Source organism: Mytilus edulis, chromosome 3, assembly GCF_963676685.1.
Source record: "Mytilus edulis chromosome 3, xbMytEdul2.2, whole genome shotgun sequence".
Lineage (NCBI taxonomy): Eukaryota > Metazoa > Mollusca > Bivalvia > Mytilida > Mytilidae > Mytilus > Mytilus edulis.
Genome location: NC_092346.1, coordinates 68,590,265 through 68,612,744, shown reverse-complemented (window position 1 = coordinate 68,612,744; position 22,480 = coordinate 68,590,265). Strand labels below are relative to the sequence as shown.

Below are 22,480 nucleotides of genomic sequence, written 5' to 3'. Positions count from 1 at the left end.
ACCAAATACTGGGGTGATCTCAGCTGTACCGGAAGGATAAGTTGTCATTATTGTATTAATCGTGTAACGAAATTTACAATCAAATGTAAAATCTAAATTGAAGCAAGTCTGTTACTATCAGAATAAAATGTTAATCGTATAAAAGCTTTCAATCGTTATGGTAACAGTATCATTTAATTCTGCATGATATTACTAATTTATTAAAGATACAAATGCCATTTACATGTATTAATTCGAGATAGATCGACGATTATCAATTGATAAATTATTATAAAGGTGAGGTTCAAACTCCCATAGGACAACTAAACATTAAATATTCAAATATTTAAGGTTTAAACTACTGATAAAAGAAAATCCATAAAAAAGCGATTTTGGTGGGTAAAATTTATAAAGTGTTATTTCCATTTATATGTAACAACATTAATTAACTTGTAACTGGAAGAAGAAAAAAAAAACCCATCATGTAACTGAAAGTAAACACAAATATATTACTGTATTTATTTATAAAACGTAATCAAAACAAAAATGCTTTTCACTTAATAAGCTGACAACAAAACAATCAAACGAATACATGATTTCTGACAGTCCTGCTTTACTTGTGGAAACCAATCTTGCTGTTCGAGTACATATCATTATCAAGTTTCATTCGATTATGTCACAATCGAAGAAAGAAGAATGGAGTTTTTGTATCGACAATCGGAACATGTCAATGGTGATCGATGATACTGTTATACAGAAATGGTTTGGCTGGATGATTGTAGGTAACGTATACATTCATACAATCTCATGCTAGTCAGATCAATGTTTACAGTAGAAAAGCCATATTAGCCAGTGACATTAATTGGACAATTCTAAATGCTATAGTATAATGTTGTGTAGACTGTTGGTTTTTCGTCGTTAGTATTATAACTGGGACTTATAATCATTATTTGTCTCGTGTCATCTGTAAAACTTAACACGAAAAATGTGAGGATAGAAAATTGAAAACCAAACCTCGTGGAATGACGGATCTAACCTTATGGTGGTTTCGATCTTAAGGATCAAACATACGATGTCAATCAACAAAGCAGAAGTATTTTTAAGAAGATATCTTATAAAGTCTAATAAGATCCGATGATAATAGTTATTGAATATATGGTTTGTCGTTTTTTGTACAACGTATTAGCAAAACTCTCAATTGATTTTTTGTTGTTGTAGATTCTGGCAAGCTAAACAATATCGGTTGTATACTAGTATTCGATTTCAAAATATACTTATGTTCCTCTATGACTCATACGTGGTTAGTTATTTTTGTATGTAAATTGCCAATGCGTCTGCAAGCTGGAAAGCTGAAATTAAGTAAATGACAATCATTAATTAACAAATAAAGTAACAAATAGTCATATAAATCACGATCGTGTTTAACAAATAATTATAAGTATAGAATATTTCTATCAAAGATCAATCATTCGAGTAGGCAAATGAGCTAAAACATGATGTCATAAGGCAAGATCGGAATTAGAATTATGTTCAGCATTAACGCATGGCAAAAGCCCATATATAAAAACTGTCGTGTATTTATCAAAAACGTATACCGCGAGCATAAAAGAGACAATTCAAAATAATTAACATTCTGACTTTTCAGAACGTATACTTAAACTCTTTCTTGTACGACATACTCGTTCAGTTACTTTCTTACAATGATTTATGGTTACTGTGATTATATCCAGTAACCTTTGTGGTATCATAACAGCAATGACTTAAGCAGTTTACCAAAAAGAAGTGTACAGTATTCTCTCTCAAACTGATCAACTGGTAAAATAGTTTTACAAATTGCTCAATAAAAAAGTTAGATTGTGGTATTTAATAATTTTTAATTCACAGCACTCTCTTTTCACACGAGGAAGTTGAAAAAATATTTAACCAGTTGATTAGTTTGTGAAAGAAAAATTCAAACCGCAAATTGTTAAACTGGTTAAGCCATTGCCATTGTAATACCCCAAAGCCTACTGAATAAGCACAGCAAGATAATTATGTCTTTCAGGTGCAACACCACTAATGTGGACCGGCCAGAGAGTAGTACATATTTAACACAAAAAAGTTCCTTTTAAAAGATGTAGAATATTTAGGTATTGTTGGTATCAATTGACAGCTGAATGACTGGTGAACAATGAATAACACGTTTTCTTAAATATTAAAACACACTGCACCATAATTTAAAAAGAGGGTACATGTTTGTCAGATCTAAAGTACCTGTTTTGGTACATTCGAAGTTCTGGGAACCAGTTCGGTCTCATATGCTATTAAAATTATGTTGATTTTTTTCAGTACAAGACACCATAAAGTGTTTCTTTGACATGCACTGATTGTCACATTTTTTGAACTTCAAACAAAAGAGCTCTGTCTGCTTGAAATTGAGGAATTTAACAAAGAAAGCAATAGACCATGAGCAAGTGGTGAACTTCGTATTAGACGTGTATCGAAAATATGAAGCAGTTTATATATTTTTCCCATTTACTAGTATAGTTTATTTATTTGAAAGTATTGTGTTAACTTAAATCTTATTTTTAAGTGTATCGTATTTTTTTACACATTAAGATCATATCGTGAATATGTATGATCATGTTTTAGATTCACATAGCCGGTGGTCTATGCAATTAAGAAAGGTGTTTTAAAATGTGATGTAGAATTATATGTTTTAAAAAATACAGTTTTGATGTATTGGTAGTTACTTTTAAGGTCCCATTGACCCATTATGTTATTTGGCATGTATGCAAAAGCAGGATACTGCAAACCATTTTCATATGTGCATCCAGGACCAGAGTCATAAACCGCTATCCATCCCACATCAACTGCACACCCACCATAATTTTTGTTGATATAAAATCTTCGTCCTACCGGTTCATCACTGAAATGAATCGATATTTTAACGGTTATAATATTTTAAACTCAGTTCCGCTCAATTGTACATGAACTTACGAAAATTTCTGTTTGTAATTTTGCAATGCATTTTAGACAGAAAATGAAGGTCATTCAGTGAAAAGCTGTTTTTTAATGAACTTTTGCACGTGAGATGCTTTGGTAGAAATTCTACATTCATAAACAAAATGTCTGTACCAAGTCTTGAATGAGATGTAATTCACTCGTTCTGTTGGTAGATAACGTTTGATTTTGTCAGTTATTATGGATTTCCTCTTTTATAATATACCTGGGAACTCAGTATTTTTTTTTTAAATACTTTTCTCCATTTATATTTGATTTAAGCAAATGTACTTAGGTGAGGTTAGGTAAAGATTAATAGATCAAGAAAATAAAATTGATACTATTAGCTGGTAAATCATCAATTAAGTATAAAGATAAGCATAACATATTGATAGGTCATGGACCTCCTTTTCGAGATATTTGAGATTTTAAATATGGCGGGAAAAGACTGACTTGGACTTTTACCTTATATTTGCATTGGTATTATTAGGGTCTCAAAACAAAAGAAAAAAAATCAAGAATCTTCTAAAATTTTGGTAAATTACCTTTCATGAGCTATTAAGTCTTATATGGGAAAAAAATGGGTGTTATGGGGCAAAATATTTTACATTGCATTGTATAGAAAAACACCAAGGAGTCCGAACATTTGTTGAGCATAAATGTTTGCATGGTTTCTGATAATAGCTTATTTATGACAAACATCAAATGGGAGGAGAAAACCTTTGTTTTAAATTGTTTTTCCTGAAGACTAAACAGGAGTAAAATTTAAAAAGGTTAAAGTCTATAAAACCTGACACAATCAGACGCCCGACTAAAAGAACAAATGGAGAGAAAAAAGTCATATACATATTTTGGTACTGACGAAGATGGTGAATTGAACCTAGCTTTATACATAATTGACTAATATATAATGTTTTTTTTATATGAGACTAATATTTTCACATTTTACTGTGACTGACTTCTGTTACAAAACAATGTGTAGCTTTTCTATAACAAAAGAATATCAAATGCTAAACAACTCATGTTAAATATTGTATATTGTCAGTAACTATTTGGATGTCTCGGTTTATGGATTAGAGACATGTTACGAGACAGCAAATGTACAAACACACAGAACAAAATACAAAACCCTTTCTATTGTAAGCGGGACATCAAAATCTGTCTTAGAATAGATTTGCCATACACAATCCAAAGTGAGTCCACCCGGGCAAAATCCTTTGATAATGTTATAATAAGATAATGTGGTAGAGTTGCAAATGCGACAAATTTCAACAAGAGAAGTGACGTAGAAGTTATCTTTAACAATGAGCAAAATCCGTCCTATCGCATAAGAATTAATGAAAGCCCCGCATGTTAAATGTTAACCAATTCAAATATAATAAAAAAAAAATGAAGAAAAACATAATCAAAAGATGTGCCAAAGTATACATGGGGATTAAACAGTCTTGTTTTTATGAATAAAGCAATATCTTATAGATACATTGTTAATTTGCCAAATAAATGTTAAGGACGACAGGCAACAAGAAGGCAAGGACTAACAGTTGTAAATTGATTAAGCTGTTCAGCGGATACAACATTATACCTCATGACTAGGGTATGCTTAATATTGGACAAGTTATCTAAAAGTAAAATCACAAAACTACTGAACTCTGAAGAAAATTCAAAACGGAAAGACTAAATCAAATGGCAAAATCAAAAGCTCAAACACATGAAACGAATGGATTATCTGAACCTTGTCATAATATTTACCCTTTAATACTGAAGAAGTTGTATGTGATTCCAACTGTTGTCAGATCAGTATACGAACTATACACAAGATGATCTGGACTGTACCAGTCTGTATTCAATCCAGTATCTGTATTGTTGAAAACCATGTTCATTACCATTACATTATCTTTGTACATGGCTACTTTTACCTTTAAGATTACAAAACATTTCATTTTCCTAAATCTCACATGAAGACAGCAAATCGGACACACATAAAATACACATTAATATTGTATAGTGGAATATCAATATAAACAAGTGAATCATCATTAGGATTTAAATAAACTTATGAACACATTACTATTTTATCATAGACAAGTCATAAAATAAACAAATATTTTTTTTAAATAAATTTAAGAAATAGAAAATTATGTATCGCAATTCCTAGGAGAAAATATCAAAGAATTCATAGAAAAGACTTGAATCTGCAAACATTTTAATATTAATGAGTTACTGATGAATCAAATTTGTATTTCCTTACAAGAAAAATGGTGAAATCTTTGCGTTAACAACTGGGGAAAGATATAAATTTGATAAAGTCAGGCTTAATAGAGTTAATACCTTTAGCACAATTTAATAGTATGCAGCTCGCTGTTCGAAACATTATGATAGGATGAGGAAAGTGGAATCTATAAGGGAGAACACACCAACCACATACTTATATGTTGCGTTGTCATATGTTAATGTTTTTTTTACGTATTCTATAATTTTATAATTTTGCATTTTGTTATTTGTATTGCTCGTATGACCGCAACAAATTTGTACTTCTATAAAATCAAAATTTACAATAAAATGGTATTGGTTGAATGTCTTGTCGTCATAGTAATTCACACCTGCTTGAGGTTTTGAGTTTGAGTACTGAAAAGTTTTTGAAGTGGCACTAGCTACATGATGTATAAGAAATATAAAGTATTTTTTTTAAGTTCAATCATTGTTGAAAGTGAAATAATGAAATTTTCTTTCACTTTTAGCAGCCAGAATGGTTCAATTTTGACAAATTAAGCTAAGAAACATTGATGATGAATTGTTCACCTGCAAGTGAATAAATCGACCTCTTTGAATCCGTATTCATGTTAACTTCAATTTAACCCCTTAGCTAGAGATGTATAACTCATGCATTGTGTGTGTTAAGTTATTTACAGAAAAAGAATGTCAACATTGAAAGTAAAACAAAGGTAAATCATTTGACTGACTGATTTGATCCACAAAAAATCATTTTATATAGGTAAAAACCATAATTTACATATATTTTGAAACTGTAGTATGAAATTAAACAGACATAGAAAAATCCAATTGCACGATTTCGCGTTCTATTTATATCTATAATTTTGTTTATATAGCTGATATTACCACCATCGGAGGTATTCGGGGTCAACTCGATAGTAAATTAGATGACTTCAAGACTCAAATACACACGAACTAACGCTACATATTATCGAGCCCATATCCTGTTAATTGTTTATTTTAGTCTTCTTATAATTCGAATAAATGTTTTACATGGTAATAAATCAAATATGTGAATTTGAGTCAAATTTGTGATCATGAATTAGACAGCTAGTGCCCCATTAAAGACATTGCTGTTTGATTTAATTCACAGTCCATTAATCATGAAATGTTATCTTAACTTAGAGTTTGTTCACAGATTACTTTAACGAAGTTGATAAATATCTAATGTATGTAGTTTTTGTTTTTAGATATGTACATAAATATTTGAATTGCAGAGTAACATAACTAAAAATTATTTGAACAAGTGCAAAAAAGAATAAATAATTAATAATTGTTACTTCAGCAGGAAAACACCAAGCTTTTAAATATAAATAAAGTATTGTGTTATAAATTGTATGTTGTTAGTTTCCCTGCAAATGACGTTGTGAATGCAAAAACAAACACTTGTGATACATGTGAATATGATAGCAACCAAAAGACAAACCTAATCAAAATACAACATCTTGTCTTGACATAACAATATTATCATATCGGCAATAGACAAACGATGGAAAAATTAATTTATCGGTTAAATAACTTGGAGAGTCAATTCAATATTTGGCAGATTAACATAAGTTTGATAAAATTTTCACCTGCCCATAGGCAGGAATCTGATGTTAAGTAGTTGTCGTTTGTTGAATTGATTCATAAGTGTTTATATCGTTCTCTATTTTTATGCCCCACCTACGATAGTAGAGGGGCATTATGTTTTCTGGTCTGTGGCTCCGTTCGTCCGTGCGTCCGTTTGTCCGTGCGTCCGTTCGTCCGTGTGTCCATTCGTCCAGGTTAAAGTTTTTGGTCAAGGTAGTTTTTGATGAAGCTGAAGTCCAATCAACTTGAAACTTAGTAGACTTGTTGCTTATGATATGATCTTTCTAATTTTAAAGCCAAATTAGACTTTTGACCCCAATTTCACGGTCTACTAAACATAAAAAATGAAATTGGGAGTTTCAGGTTAAAGTTTTTGGTCAAGGTAGTTTTTGATAAAATTGAAGTCCAATCAACTTGAAACTTAGTACATATGTTCCCTATATCATAATCTTTCTAATTTTAATAAAAAATCACCAAATTAGATTATTACCCAATTACACGGTCCATGGAACATGAAAAAGGATAGTGCGAGTGGGGCATCCGTGTACTTTGGGCGCATTCTTGTTATATATATTATACCTTTTTTCCCCTCGTTTGAATGGTTTTACAAAATTAATTTTTAGGGCCCTTTATAGTTTGCTGATCGATGTGAGCCAATGCTCTGTGTTGAAGAATGTACTTTGACCCATAATGGTTTATTTTTACAAATTGCGACTTGGATGGTGGGTTGTCTCAGTAACACTTATACCACATCTTCTAAGATCTATTTGAATTTTCAAATATTTTGGTCTCGAACATCACTGACGAATCATTGAGGATTATAGGGTAAAGGATAAAAGTTGCTCATCCCTTCATTATAAAAGGATTTTCTTATCCCAAAAATAGATTACCTTAGGCGTATTTGGCACACCTTTTTTGAATTTTGGGTCCTCAATGCTCTTCAACTTTGTACTTGTTTGACAATATAACGATTTTGATTTGAGCGTCACTGATGAGTCTTATGTAGACAAAACACGCGTCTGGCGTATTGAAATGAATTCCTGGTACCTTTGATAACTATAACATACAATACCTCAAAATAAACTCATCATAGAAACCAGGATTAAAATTTTATATTTACGCCAGACGCGCGTTTCGTCTACAAAAGACTCATCAGTGACGTTCAAATCAAACTATGTTTAAAAGGCCAATTAAAGTACGAACTTGAAAAGCATTGAGGACCTAAAATTCCTAAAAGTTTTGCAAAATACAGCTAAGGTAATCTATTCCTGAGGTAAAAAAAGCCTTAGTTTTTCAAAAAATTCAAAGTTTTGTTAACCGTTAAAACGCTTCCACATCGTGTTTCCATAAGAACGCCTGACGAGGTTTATATATATCACAAAAACTAGTGCAATAGAATTTGAATTATTAGGAACTTTACCAAGGTATAATACATGCTATTAGCGGTTTTGAAATGTGGATTATTTTTTTTTACGTCGAAATAAAAAAAAATATGTTCGTTTTATTTATATGTTTTCAGAGTTCATTAAACCGTATTTTTTCCACACTTTTGTTTTCCAATGTGCACGATGGATTTTGTCCAAACTGTTTGACTTCGAAATGTTTCATGGTGTTTTTTCAATTAGACATTGAACACCAAGAAGAGAGCAATGAAATTCTGTATCACAAATGGACGAAGATCAAATGACTAGATTGCACTAAATCAATAGATTACAAATAATCGAGAAGGGATGATTACATCAAATTTGTCTTGAAACAATTTATAAAAATATGACAGTTCTGGAGAAAAAATTGAAAAAAAAACATAAACACTTATGTACTAACAGGTGTACAACTTCAATATGAGTGCAATAGGTCAATGAGGTTTCTATGATCATTGTTGTAAACTGAAGGGGGATTCGATCACAAATTATCAGTAAGATGTGTAGCTTATTCTGAATATTTACAGTCAAAAGTCTGAAAAAGGGAAAGAAATTAATAAAAAAGATTTCATAGCACAGTTTCAACATTTTAATGTGTCAAATGTTTCTGCAAAGTTCATAGACTCGTATGTAAAATGTATGAGTTGATCACAAACAATAGTTTCTAACTTTTCCAAGCCTGCTTCCCCCACATAATGATACATTTAATCTTGTTTGTAATAACATGCATATGTGGTAAAAAACATTAAAAAACGTAACAGATTTGTTATCAAGTTCTTGATTGAGTAGTCTTTAAAAAATATTAAAATACCACTTTCATTTTGAAATAATTGTTTAAAATACAAATGCATCTGTACTTTTACTAGTAATTCTTTCATCTCAGTGTGTAAATATGGATGTTTAAGTAAATTTTGTATTTGTTTTACCATTTTGATAATTTATTGGAATACGATTTTAAGATCCTATATTTAGAAGTTTGTTCGTTATTGCATTGAAAAGCAATCATGTAAAGTTTTGCCAATAATCATTGTAAAATATTTTTAGGATAACACGTTTAACAGTCCATGTCAATACAACTAATTTTCATCTTAAGTGTCTGTAACAGTCGAGTAGCTTACCTTTAGAATGCTTTGTGAACTCCAAATGTCTAAAATTGGATCACGGTAATGTGTACTGCAAGTCAAGCTATGGGTAACAGGTAACTGACATCCAACTTCATGGGTTGGGAGTGAGACTGTACCGACGTACGAGTCATACAGCTTTACACCAGTTCCATGAGTTCCTCTAAATATCAACTCCCATGAATTTGGTGGTAGATCTAAAAATCATTATAATATAATTATTTCTGGTATATTTATATCTGTATACATCAATATTTTCAAATTACATGTTTTTTAAATGGTCGACTCTCTTTCATCTTTATGTTTGAAAACTTTCATATGGAGCATGACCATTTGCATCAATCATTACACTTAATGGATATTTGATAAATCTAAGAGTTTATGGCATATCAATTGGAAAACAAACTGAGTTCAGTGAATGACCTTTCAACTACTGTAGGTACATTTTGTTTAAGGTATACGTACATTTATTACATCAGTATTAGACAGCAAACTCCCTTCTTCAAAACAATCATTTACGTTTTAAAGAAATATAAGATATACATACAAAGCTTACGATCTATCTTCCCTGTAAATATTGCTAGAGCTAGATAACATTCGGGAATTTGTTTTTCAGATCAAATCCATAAATATTCTTTCCGGGAGAATTTAAAAAAAAAAAGATTACGATATATCTGTTATCAAAGCTTGTAAAAATAATTGAAATATTCTGAAACGTTTAATACTGAAATGTCTCTTTTTAATGTGGTTAAGGTTAGTTATCGACATTCATCAATACATGGCCTACGGGATAACAGTACTTTGAATGCTATCCTTCGTGTGGCTCGGTATATATCTTGCCATTGTGTTATTGTGATATGGTTCTTGCTTGCATTTTTACCTTTCTACTTTATTTCTGTGCTTTGTCTATAGAGTGTCTTTATGCCATTTCTATTATCTTTGTTAATATAGTTATTTGCGTTTATAGTGAGTTTGATTATAACACAATATTGACTGCTGCATTGCAATTTTTGACATTTCTGTTTATTTTACTCACATATTGTTGTCAATATAATTGAATTTTATGCGACTGTCATACAAGTGAGGTGTATAGTTATAAAACTAGGTTTATCCTCTATTTACTACATAAAGAAAGGCATGTACCAAGTCCGGAATATAGCAGTTGTTGTCCGTTCGTTGTGATATGTGAGCGCTTTATTTTGACATTTGATAAGGGACGTTTTGAATTTTCATTGGAGTCGGGTAATTTTGTAAGTTTACTTACGAAAGATCATTATAACTAATCAAAATGAAAGTTTTTTTGGTCGAATATTGAAAAACGCTTTGTCAAAATATAAAAAAACAACAGTATACAATTACAAAAATAATTATTTTTATACTAATTAAACTTGTCGTGGATTCAAAACTGATGATTAAGTCATTAACAAACAATAATAACACTTAACTTTCATAACGAGAAATTAATTAAATTAATATCGTATTTAAAAAAAACCTATAAATTATTTTAAATGTTTTATTACTCGTTTTATTGGAAATAAATAACATAATATGAATAATTATAAAGACATATTAGGCAGAATAATTTTGAACAGAATCCACTTAATAGTTAAAACATAGATAAGTATCAATAATGTGGTAATTTTTATAAATTTCCTGTTTACAAAACTTTGATTTTTTCGAAAAAAAACTAAGGACTTTCTTATCCCAGGCATAGAATACCTTAGCCGTATTTGGCACAACCTTTTTGAATTTTGGATCCTCAATGCTCTTCAACTTTGTACTTGTTTGGCTTTATAAATATTTTGATATGAGCGTCATTGATGAGTCTAATGTAGGTGTCATACCACCAATTAAAAGTCCCTATCTGTTCAACCAAATTTTGCAATTTTCACAGCTTTCTAAATATTTTACCTTAAGTTTAACTTCATAGAAACTAGGTATATCCTGAATTGTACAGGTGTCACCTTTCTGCATGCCAATTTTCAACATACATTCAAAATCATATAAGAAAGCAGAGAGCTTCCGAAAGGAGGTACCACTAAAAATAACCCCTGGTTTTCTGGAAATCTTAAATTAGTATACTATGGAGCGCATTAATCCTCAATTTTTAATGCAAACTCATAGACAGGTAAATTTTGGCTCAAAATGGTCTTAATATATTTCTCTTTCAACAAAACTTTCATTTCTGCAAATTTGTTAGTTAGTTTAGGTGAACAATGACATCAAATGCACTTTTTTTTGTCCGAGTAGGCCTACTTTCACATACGTTCTAAATTTGAGGGAGTAATTGGTGGTATGACACCTGTAGACGAAACGCGCGTCTGGCGTACTAAATTATAATCCTGGTACCTTTGATAACTATTTACACCACTGGGTCGATGCCACTGCTGGTGGACGTTTCGTCCCCGAGGGTATCACTAGCCCAGTAGTCAACACTTCGGTGTTGACATGAACAGTAATAATGTGGCCATTTTTATAAATTTCCTGTTAACAAAACTTTGAATTTTTCGAAAAACTAAGGATTTTCTTATCACAGGCATAGATTACCTTAGCCGTATTTGGCACAACGTTTTGGAACTTTGGATCCTCAATGCTCTACAACTTTGTACTTGGTTGGCTTAATAAATATTTTGATATTAGCGTCACTGATGAGTCTTGTGTAGACGAAATGCGCGTCTGGCGTACTAAATTATAATCCTGGTACCTTTGATAACTATATATGGAACGCCACAACTGTCTTATGTGGAATTCTAATATTACTTTATGTTGTTTTATTATTGCTCAAGGATATTTCGTCTTTACTTAATATGGTTTTGACATAACGTAATGATGTTTTAATATAACTCAATATGGAATAGTCATTACTTAATGATATTTCGATATTACACGATATGGTTTCGTATTGACTTGATATAGTTTTGTCATTACTCAATATAGTTTTGTCATTACTCGATGTGGTTTCACCATAATTTAATATGGTTGTGTCATTAGTCAATGTGGTTTTAACATTACTTGATGTGTATGTAACTTAACGTAATGTAGTTGTTTCATTACATGATGTGGTTTTGTTATTTCGTAATGATGATTTGTCTATTCTTTTTATGGTTTTAACATTACGTAATGATGTTTCAAAATTTGACGATTTTACACTACTTGATGTGTTTGTTTCATTATTTGATGAGGTCTTGTCATTCTTTGATGTGATTCTGTCATTCTTTGATGTAGTAATCCCATTACTTGATGAGGTAAAACCACTTTGCCAATTTGGAAAAAAATGTTCTATTTTTTAACAGATGTCGTTTGTTTAATGTGCTTTGGATGGGTATCGCCAAAGTTAAAGTTCAAATTAAAGTTCGAGTGGTTGTTCAGAGTTATTTGGTATGAAAAAGGGGAACGGCAGGCAATAATAATAAAAAAAAATGTTCTAAAAACTTTTACGGTATTTCGGACATAATTGGGATATCCCCAAACCACTTGGTCCTGTTATTTTTACCGATGTTCTCAAATAGAAGCAGTATTATAATAAATTTGTAAAAAAAAGTACACGGAACGCTGTGTCTCGCCTGATATTGCTACTTTCAGTGTAAAAGCGTAATGTCGATCGGCTGTACATTCATCGGTCAAAAAAAAAGAAGTGTTTTTCTGTAAATGCTTTTTCTTGATATTGAGGAACAACGTTACTCCTATACAAGTTTTAAAACACTTCATGGAGGTAATAAATTTATCGTGTCAAAACAGTTTAATTCGGTTCTATTTAACTAAAACAAAACTGTATGGTTTTCAACAATGAGCAAAACCCATACCCCATAGTAAGCTATAAATGGTCCCGAAACGACGCCACTATCGACGCTGTTGTTGTGGTTTGGTTTGGCAGTTTGATAAGAAGAAACACCCACAAAGCTAGATAATACAATTAATTATCTAATTACTACTACAATCAAATATTTATCAGTATTACAAATTTTCACTCTTATCAATGTAAGTTAAATAAGTCATACAAATCTAATCTTGAATTTCCTCCAAATTCTTTCTTAAATTTTCGAAACACGTTTTAAAATTTAAATGTGACGTCACCTTGGGCGTTGCATTGACTTTGGCTAACAGGGCTGTGATTTTGTAATGAGCTCGTTTTAACTATATAGCCAGTAACCACTTCAGTTTAATTATGTATATCTATTATATAGTCATTTTATAAAATTTACTGTTTACAAAACTATGTATTATTCTTGATAATAATGATGTTTTTGTCCCAGGCGGATAACCCTGGCCTCACAACTTTTTGGAACTTTTGGTCCTTGGCGATCTTCAACTTTGTAGTTATAGCTTTCAAACTTTTTTTCCGTCTGAACATAGTTTTGTGTGGACGTAGCACGCGTCTGGCGTATAAAAATATGTTTTAACCTGTTACCTTTTGATGGCTCTTATTCGTTTGTTTCTCTGTCCTATATTTTCTCCCATTTATCTGTTTATTTATTGTAACCCTGTCGTGTAATGTTGTCATTCTAATGTAATAATTAACACTGCCATTAAAGCGGGAGGTTTGGCATGCCACAAAACCAGATTCAACCCACCTTTTTTTCATAAAATGCCCTGTACCAAGTCAGGAAAATGGCCATTGTTACATTATTGTTCGTTTCTGTGTGTGTTAAATTTCGGTGTTGTGTCTCTGTTGTGTCGTTGTTCTCATATATTTGATACGTTTCCCTCAGTTTTAGTTTGTAACCCGGATTTTTTTTTCTATCGATTTATGAATTTTGAACAGCGGAATACTACTGTTGCCTTTATGTGTGTCTCACTGCCGCTACATTGATGTTGCAGGCTAGACACAAATCAAAAGACTAATACTTTATTGTTAACAAATGAAACACTTCAAATCAAGGCGCACTTACGTTACAAGAAAATCGGGGAGGGGGGCTCGGACTAAGCGACAAAGCATCAATACTATAAAATAAGAATTCTTTTTTTTTGCGTGAATGATCATTTGAACATATATACGAATATCAACTTTTTATTTTTAATCAATTGAGTTCTCTGATCTACCTCGCACTAATTGAAAAATAAACAGTTTGGAATATCTTTCACTTGTGACGACGAACATGTTCCAGTTGTCGTAACCATAATACCGTCATCTTTTACTCGAATGTGAACTACCAAATAAAACCAAATCACACAGTTTGTAATTTCGCGAATAACACGATGGGTGCCACACGTTATACAGAATTTCTTGACCTTTCAGGAACACCCAAGATCACCCCGATGGATTTATATTATCCAGTAATACCGATCTATTTAGTCAGCCAATTGAAACTGTTTTTTAAGCCACCGCAACTTTACCGGAACTGAAAGTTGGGGGCAGTTTTTAACCTCTGTCCTTCCGTCCGTCTGTCCGTCCCATTATGGGTATATAGTTATTCCGCATAACTCCTCCAACAGTTTGAATCCTAGGAATTTATCACTCTTTACTGTCTATTTGACATATATTGAAGGTGTGCTGCATGTGGTCAGGATTCAAATTTTATTAATATTTGCTCTTTTGGGAGAAAGTTGAACTTTGTAATTTTTGGGGAAATTTACTTGCATAAGTAGGGCGTTTCTAGATAACTCCTCCTACAGTTTGAATGCTAGGAATTTATAACTCAGCTGGCTGTTTGTACATGTATTGAAGGTGTGCATGTGGTTAGTGGTTTTTCTTTTCATTATTTTTCCTCTTTTGGGAGAAAAATTGAACTATGTCCTTTTTGGGGTATAAGCGGTTACATGGGTGGAGTGCTGGGGCATCACTTTGTGTAGTTTACATTTTTCTCGTGTTGTGCTGTTACACCACTGTTACAGTTCGATGTTAGGTTAGGATTAATCGCTCACATACATGTTAAACTCCGCCACGTGCACTTTCTTCATGTACCTGCTCCAAGTCAGGAGCATGAAGTTCAATCGTTGTATACATATGTGTCATATTTGTTTTTTTTTTTTTTTTTTTTTTTTCACATAGTGCATGGTGGCCTTTTGTACCTGACTTTACGGAGTGTTGAAGGCTGTACGGTTGCCTATATATGATTTATTATATCCACTGCATTTAAACTCTGATAGATAGTTGTCTTATTGGCAATCACACCACATCTAACTTTATTTCAACTCCTATGTTGCGTTTTGTATACTGTAACATTGTTTATTTTGTACGCAAACCCCGAAGCTCTCTTTTCGGAAGCCCGAGCAAGAGCCCTTATTCCACGATAGAAAAATTTAATTACGAACCCAAAAAGACATATAAAATAGCTCGAATTTCAACTCGAAATCTTAATTAATCTAAATGAGCCTTAAATTCGAATCTTACTCAATTTCTACCTCAAGAAGTGACTCAAATTCGAAGTTGTAACTAGAACTCTGCCTTTAAAAGAGACTCAAAATCGAAGTCCAACTCGAAACTCAATGCTAACAAGAACTTTAATTCTAAGCATGACTTGAATTCGAACACTTACTCAAAGTTTAACTCAAACAGTAACCCGAACTTTAATTTGAACACTAATTCGATAGATGGCCACACTCATTCAAGGCACATACAACATGGAAATCTCTCTAGAAATAGAACAGGTTTTACCGAATTGGTCAAGTGGTTTTACCTCATAAAGTAATGGGATAACCACATCAAAGAATGACAGGACCACATCAAAGAATGACAAGACCACATCAAATAATGAAACAAACACATCAAGTAGTGTAAAATCGTCAAATTTTGAAACATCATTATACGTAATGTTAAAACCATATCATGTAATGAAACAACTACATTACGTGAAGTTACATACACATCAAGCAATGTTAAAACCACATTGACTAATGACATAAGCATATTAAATAATGACACAACCATATTAAATAATGACACAACCATATTAAATAATGATGAAACCACATCGAGTAATGACAAAACCATATTGAGTAATGACAAAACTATATCAAGTCAATACGAAGCCATATCGCGTAATATCGAAATATCATTAAGTAATGACTATTCCATATTGAGTTATATTAAACATCATTACGTTATGTCAAAACCATATTAATTAAAGACAAAATATCATTAAGTAATAATAAAACAACATAAAGTAATATTAGAATTCCACATAAAACAGCTGTGGCGTTCCATAGATAAGCCAGGGTTATAGGAAATGATAAGTTGAATTAATTGCATGGGTTTTTTAATAAATTTTATCACGCTACACTTTTCATGACGTGTGGAAATTTAACATGAATTATATATTAAATGTCTATTCTTATTCAATGTAATATACAAACATTACAGGCAAAGCTATTCATTTGACGATAATTTCAATAGTTTTTGTCATTTTACTAAGAAGGGTAAAATGGTGGAATTCCATATCTTTATGAATGAGATAAGACAAAGCTCTAAGACTGAGGAGTGCAGACTTGCTAAAGTATTAAGCTCTAATGTTGGAGCCAGGAAGGTATTATTTTCTTTCAAAGCAAAGACAGCTTCTCTGGGTATTTGACCTTTTTCGGTGTCAATTTTTTTTTTTTATAAATTGGCTAATATATAAAAAAAAAAGATCGGGTATGATTCTCAATGAGAAAACTCTCCACAAGAGACTAAAATGACACAGAAATTAACAATTGCAGGTCACCGTAAGGTCTTCAGCGATGAGAAAAGCCCATACCACATAGTCAGCTATAAAAGGCCCCGAAATGACAATGTAAAACAATTCAAGCGAAAAAAAAACAACGGCCTTATTTATGTACAAAATATGAAAAAACAAAAATATGTAACACATAAACAAACGACAACCACTGATATACAGGCTCCTGAACAGTTTTGACTTGCAACTACTTTATGTATTATTTTCTTGTGTATCATATGGCAAAACATAAAGCAGGACAAAGAACTCTATTGATGAAGCACCCTTTTAATAATTCCTTTGAACTATTTGTAAATACCTTCTTTGAACCAAAAAGACACTGTCAATTATAAATTTTCCATTGAAACTAGGTTGACTTCTAGTTAAAAATTTAGTTACAACACAATATATTTTACATCTTGTTAGACAAATAATTTAAACCCATTATCTACGGAGGCCTCAGAACTTCTACATAACTTGATTTGCAATATGTATTTTTTGGTATAAATATACTTATAACTTCTAACCTGAGAATAATCGTAGAGACAAAGTGGCCTATTGTCAGAATATTATAGATGTAAAGATTTGAAATATCAAAATGTAGGAAGACTATCAAAAAGATTTATATAAAAAAAGTAAGATAGAAGAGAAAAAACTAACGACAGTAGCAAACTTTTCTGTATAAGAATAGAGAAGCGCAGTATACTAAATGGACATTCAAACTCGTAGATCTTCACTTGATGCATTTTTATTTTCACGGGCAGTTCGTCGACTGAGCATGCACAAGCGTTTAAGACATGGATCGATAAGGATCTCCGAATATCACAAATATTTCCGACTGTATGGTTTCAGAGGAGATTCGGTACAATGAAATCGGTCTTTTCCTTTAGAAGTATAGATTTAAGTGTGTAGTATAAGTATATTTTCTGCATGTAGTATTTGGTATTTTGTGTGTAAACAAGATTAATTATGTCCAAGGTCAGGTCAGGTAATAATCTATGCAATGTAGTTGTGGGAGTTGTCAAATATAACAATACGTTATGATACTAGGTTGAGAGACTGTGGATGGGTTGCGCTCGGTAAATATATAGTCAAGTAAGGTAATGTATATGCCCTGGTATCAGATCCACAGTCTAAACGCACAACCCGTAAAACGTCCTATTTATACTTAGGTCTCACTAAAATCGGTGGGACATTAAGCAAAACCATTGACCTAAATCTTCGGGATGCTGTACATATCCATTGGAAGTGAGTGGTGACCTGGGAACTGATTTACCGACACACATGCGTTTGAGAAAAAACAATGAGAAGGAACTCTCTGCTAGCCTTAACATCCAATAAACAGAATAATAGCAACATTATTTACACATGAAATCGTAATAACAACATAATTTACACATATCTCTTATATCATTACCCCTAAACCGTTACAATAATTCTTATTTCAGATATATGGATGCTGTCCTTTAACTGAATAACCCATATTTAAGTCAGTTTTGCATCTCATATATTCCAGTGAACCAGTGAATTTACAGATACTATTCGACATTACGCTAAAATCTATGACAAATGGGGTGATTTCAACTTCCATTTGAAAGTTGTCATCCATTTGTTTGATGTGTTTGAGATTTCTATTTTGCAATTTAAATAGGAAATTTCCGTTTTGAATTTTTCTCAGAGTTCGGTATTTTTGTTATTTTACTTTTTGCCGGCCAAGATATGAGATAGGTGAATTGCCAATGAAATATTGTGCTGAAATTTCGAAATTTAAAAATGCAGATGATACTTTTGTTTTATTTCTTACCAAAAAAAATCTTGTCATTAGCTTGATTTTTTTTAGATGTTTTAGTATCATCATTTTCTTATCTCCCCTTACGTTGGTCGAATTGTTTAGTGAACATTTTTTTTTTTTTTTTTTTTGTCACACATTATAATTCCCTTAACATGTGAAGATTCTACTAAAAAAGTAAAATGCACATTTCTTTTTAATGGTATTGATTGATAATATTTTTTATTCGAATCCAGGAATTTAATTCCTTTCAATACATTGTAAAATGTGAAAGTTTTGGCGTACATTTCATGTGAGATTGATGTGAAATTCAGGTGAGCAAACTTTGCCGGTTTACTAAAATGTCACCTCTACTCTACTTTAATTGAAATTGTTGAAAAACGACTTCATCATATGAAAATTAACAATAATCCCTCCCATTCGGTGTTAAGAATCATGCAAGAATAATAATGAATTATTACATGGAAATCTATCTAGAAATAGAACAGGTTTTACCGAATTGGTCACGTGGTTTTACCTCATAAAGTAATGGGATAACCACATGAAAGAATGACAGGACCACATCAAAGAATGACAAGACCAAATCAAATAATGAAACAAACACATCAAGTAGTGTAAAATCGTCAAATTTTGAAACATCATTACGTAATGTTAAAACCATATCATGTAATGAAACAACTACATTACGTTAAGTTACATACACATCAAGTAATGTTAAAACCACATTGACTAATGACACAAGCATATTAAATAATGACACAACCATATTAAATAATGATGAAACCACATTATTAAATGTGTTTAGTTTCAATGCAAATACCCTATGAGTTAGTCAAAAAACATTTTCGAAAAAAACCCATCTTTAATGACTTGACTTTTGATAGTTTCATCCTTTCTGACCTCAGAATGATATTTTCGAAGTATTCAATTGGTTATCTTCATTTAATTAATGTGTGTGTGCCTTTATAAGCGACAGATATAAATTAAATTACCCTCAATCATTCAGTTCGCTCAAAGAATACTTACTCCCAATATAAGTTTTTATATGATTAATCAATTCCATAATACTTGTAAACTTCATTCATATATCTCCAGTTTTTTTTCTTCATTTAACTTTAACACGTGTAATCAAAATTGAATTATGTAATTGATTCTAGGTATCTAGTCCTCTATGTTCAATATACTTAATGAGAACAGTTTTAAACAAATCTCCTTGATAGATTTATGTCATAATACGTATACAATAACAGTTAGAGTACTATTTCTACTGCACTAAATATGCATTTCAACAATTATGTATCGACAGTGATACTTATAGTTAAACTCTGTAATAGTTCAAAACCTAATACAAAGTTTGGAATGCTTTACAAATATTGCCGAAAAAATTGTTCGAAAAAATACTATTCGTTTTATCTTATGCATAGAATATACTATTTTGTTTTAGTTTATGTTACAAGAAACCTGAGGCCTAGAGTTTTCAAGTAATTGCATAGTAAAAAGAAAGCAAAAAAGCTCTCCCGTTCACAAACAACCAAACAACTGTTATCATTCAAAATGACTGCTTTAATCATACACTTTTTCTACAAAGACTATGAATCTAATACAGAATTGGGTGTGGGAAAAAACTTTACACACTACCAAAAATTAAAAATTTCTTGGTTTTCCAGGTATTTTTATTATTTTTTAGGAATTGCCTGAACCACATGAAACAAATTTAAAGGAATAAGGCTTTTTAAAGTTCAACATGTAGGGCAGACACTGGCAGTGTTCAACACCATTATATTAGTAAATGATGCTCAGTAAACTGGTAAGAAAACATCTTCAAATGTACCAATTTGGATCTACAAAAGAATGAAGGATAAGGAACAATCATCTTGGATATATTCTGTTTACTTGTGGAATTGTTAGAATACGCTGTTAATAAATTTTTCATCATTTGTACTCCCTTGAGCTTGAGCTCTTAACAAAAACCCTTTTTGATGACCTACCTTTTTTGCAAAACAAGACTTTCCATTCGTTATCTTCCACTACGCTGGCAGTTTCATCTAGCGGACTTTTTGTACTTAACTGACACTGATTTGTAACAAAATTGTAATTCGCAGAAACACATGCTATGTCAGCTAAACAGTACGATGCACATTTATTCGTACTGTTATGATTTAATGAAACTGTGTAATCAGTATTCAACATTTTAATTCCTTTTAAAACCTCATATGTCTTTGATGAAATGGCTAAAGAACACACAGCGTCATTTAAAACGTACAAAATGTAAATTAATATTTTTCTCATTGTTATTCCAAAATTCAAAATTTCCATTGATATTGCAATATTTGATCTTGTTTTTTGATTAAAACTTCTAGTAACTAATTTTCAATTCCAGTAAAATAAGATTAAATATCTTTTAGTTCCAGATTAATATGCATCCATTGTAGAGTTTGATTCGGTCCAGTTTTGTTTGTGCAATTAAGGTAATTGTCAATATATTGTAAAGATTTCTCTTATGTTCAGATTTTAATGGTAAACAGTCGATACGAACTAGAGTTAAATAGTTTAAAATCAACGAAGCATTCTTTTCAAATATTGATATTAGCTATGAGAGAGATATCTTCATTCCCATAAACATTTCAATTTATGATTCTTATGGGAATGTTTGTGCTTTTATCTTCTATCCACCTTTTATCAGTGAAATCACATTAAATAGACATAATAAACGACAGGTTCATAAGTATCTTTAAATGAAGTACCGAAGTACAGACATATATCATTCGGTACCATTGGGAACAATTAAAGCTGAACATGTTAAAGAAGAAACCCTGCGCCAGCCTGAATTTTCTACGAAGTTCAGTATATAGATTAATCATGAGTACCATAATTTTTTTTCATTCGCGCGTTTCCCCTTCAGAAGACTCACTAGTGACGCTCGGATAAAACAATTAAGAAAGGTCAAATAAAGTTTCGAAGTTCAAGTGCTTTGGGGACAACAAATTCCTAAATGTTTTGCCAAATATACAGCTAAGGTAATGTTTTGGGTATTTTCGTTATTTTTCTTTTCTTTAATCTGAAACGATGTTGTAACCGCAAACTGTATGGAAGTAAAATCCCTGACTAGTAATTTATCATTTATACATCAATAACGTCAATTGAAATAAAGAATAGGCAGAGTAAAAATATATTCAGAATAGTAGGGGTCCAAAAGGACATCTCCTTCCAAGACTTGGAAATAAACAATAAGAACGCAAAATCGGGTAATAAGTTTTTGAAAACTAGTAGTTCCCCGTGTTAAACTGAAATATGTAAATCTTGAAAAAGGTCATTATTGCTGCCTGTATTACATTTATTTAAAGTAAGTTCGTATGTGTAAATATCAGGAATCTGACAGTTGTTATCCATTCGTCTGATGTGTGTGAGTTTTTTTGCCATTTACTTAAAGACTTTGTGTATATAATTTCGGTATTTTGTTATTGCACTTTTACATCATAAAGAAACCAATCAACCAAATGAATAAACAGTCCACGCAAAGTTGCAGTCCCATTTTTACAACAAAAAAAACCCTCATTTATCTTTGATTTTGGAATAATATTTTAGATATAAGATAAGATGTCGGGCTAATTTTCAATATCACTCGTTTAGTCAAATCTAAATAAAAAATGTGTGAAAAAATGCCTGAATTTTAATTGTTGGGTCAAATCAAAGTTGGAAACATATAAAAAAAAT

At 31.5% G+C, this 22,480-nt stretch overlaps 1 protein-coding gene across 2 annotated transcripts; it reads right to left on the bottom strand.

Moving 5' to 3' along the window:
• Positions 1-484: 484 nt before the first annotated feature.
• Positions 485-21,282, bottom strand: LOC139517259 (uncharacterized). 2 transcript variants are annotated; one of them, XM_071308099.1, is made up of 5 exons: positions 20,755-21,282; positions 9,344-9,543; positions 4,711-4,877; positions 2,712-2,887; positions 485-1,328 (listed from the first exon to the last, which is right to left on the bottom strand). In XM_071308099.1, exons 1-5 carry the CDS (start codon positions 21,080-21,082, stop codon positions 1,285-1,287), a joined length of 915 nt encoding a protein of 304 aa, XP_071164200.1. In that variant the 5' UTR covers positions 21,083-21,282; the 3' UTR covers positions 485-1,284. The 2 variants fall into 2 exon arrangements, with proteins under 2 accessions (XP_071164200.1, XP_071164201.1); XM_071308100.1 differs by having other exon boundaries at positions 2,775-2,887; positions 20,755-21,240.
• Between the last annotated feature and the right edge of the window lie 1,198 nt (positions 21,283-22,480).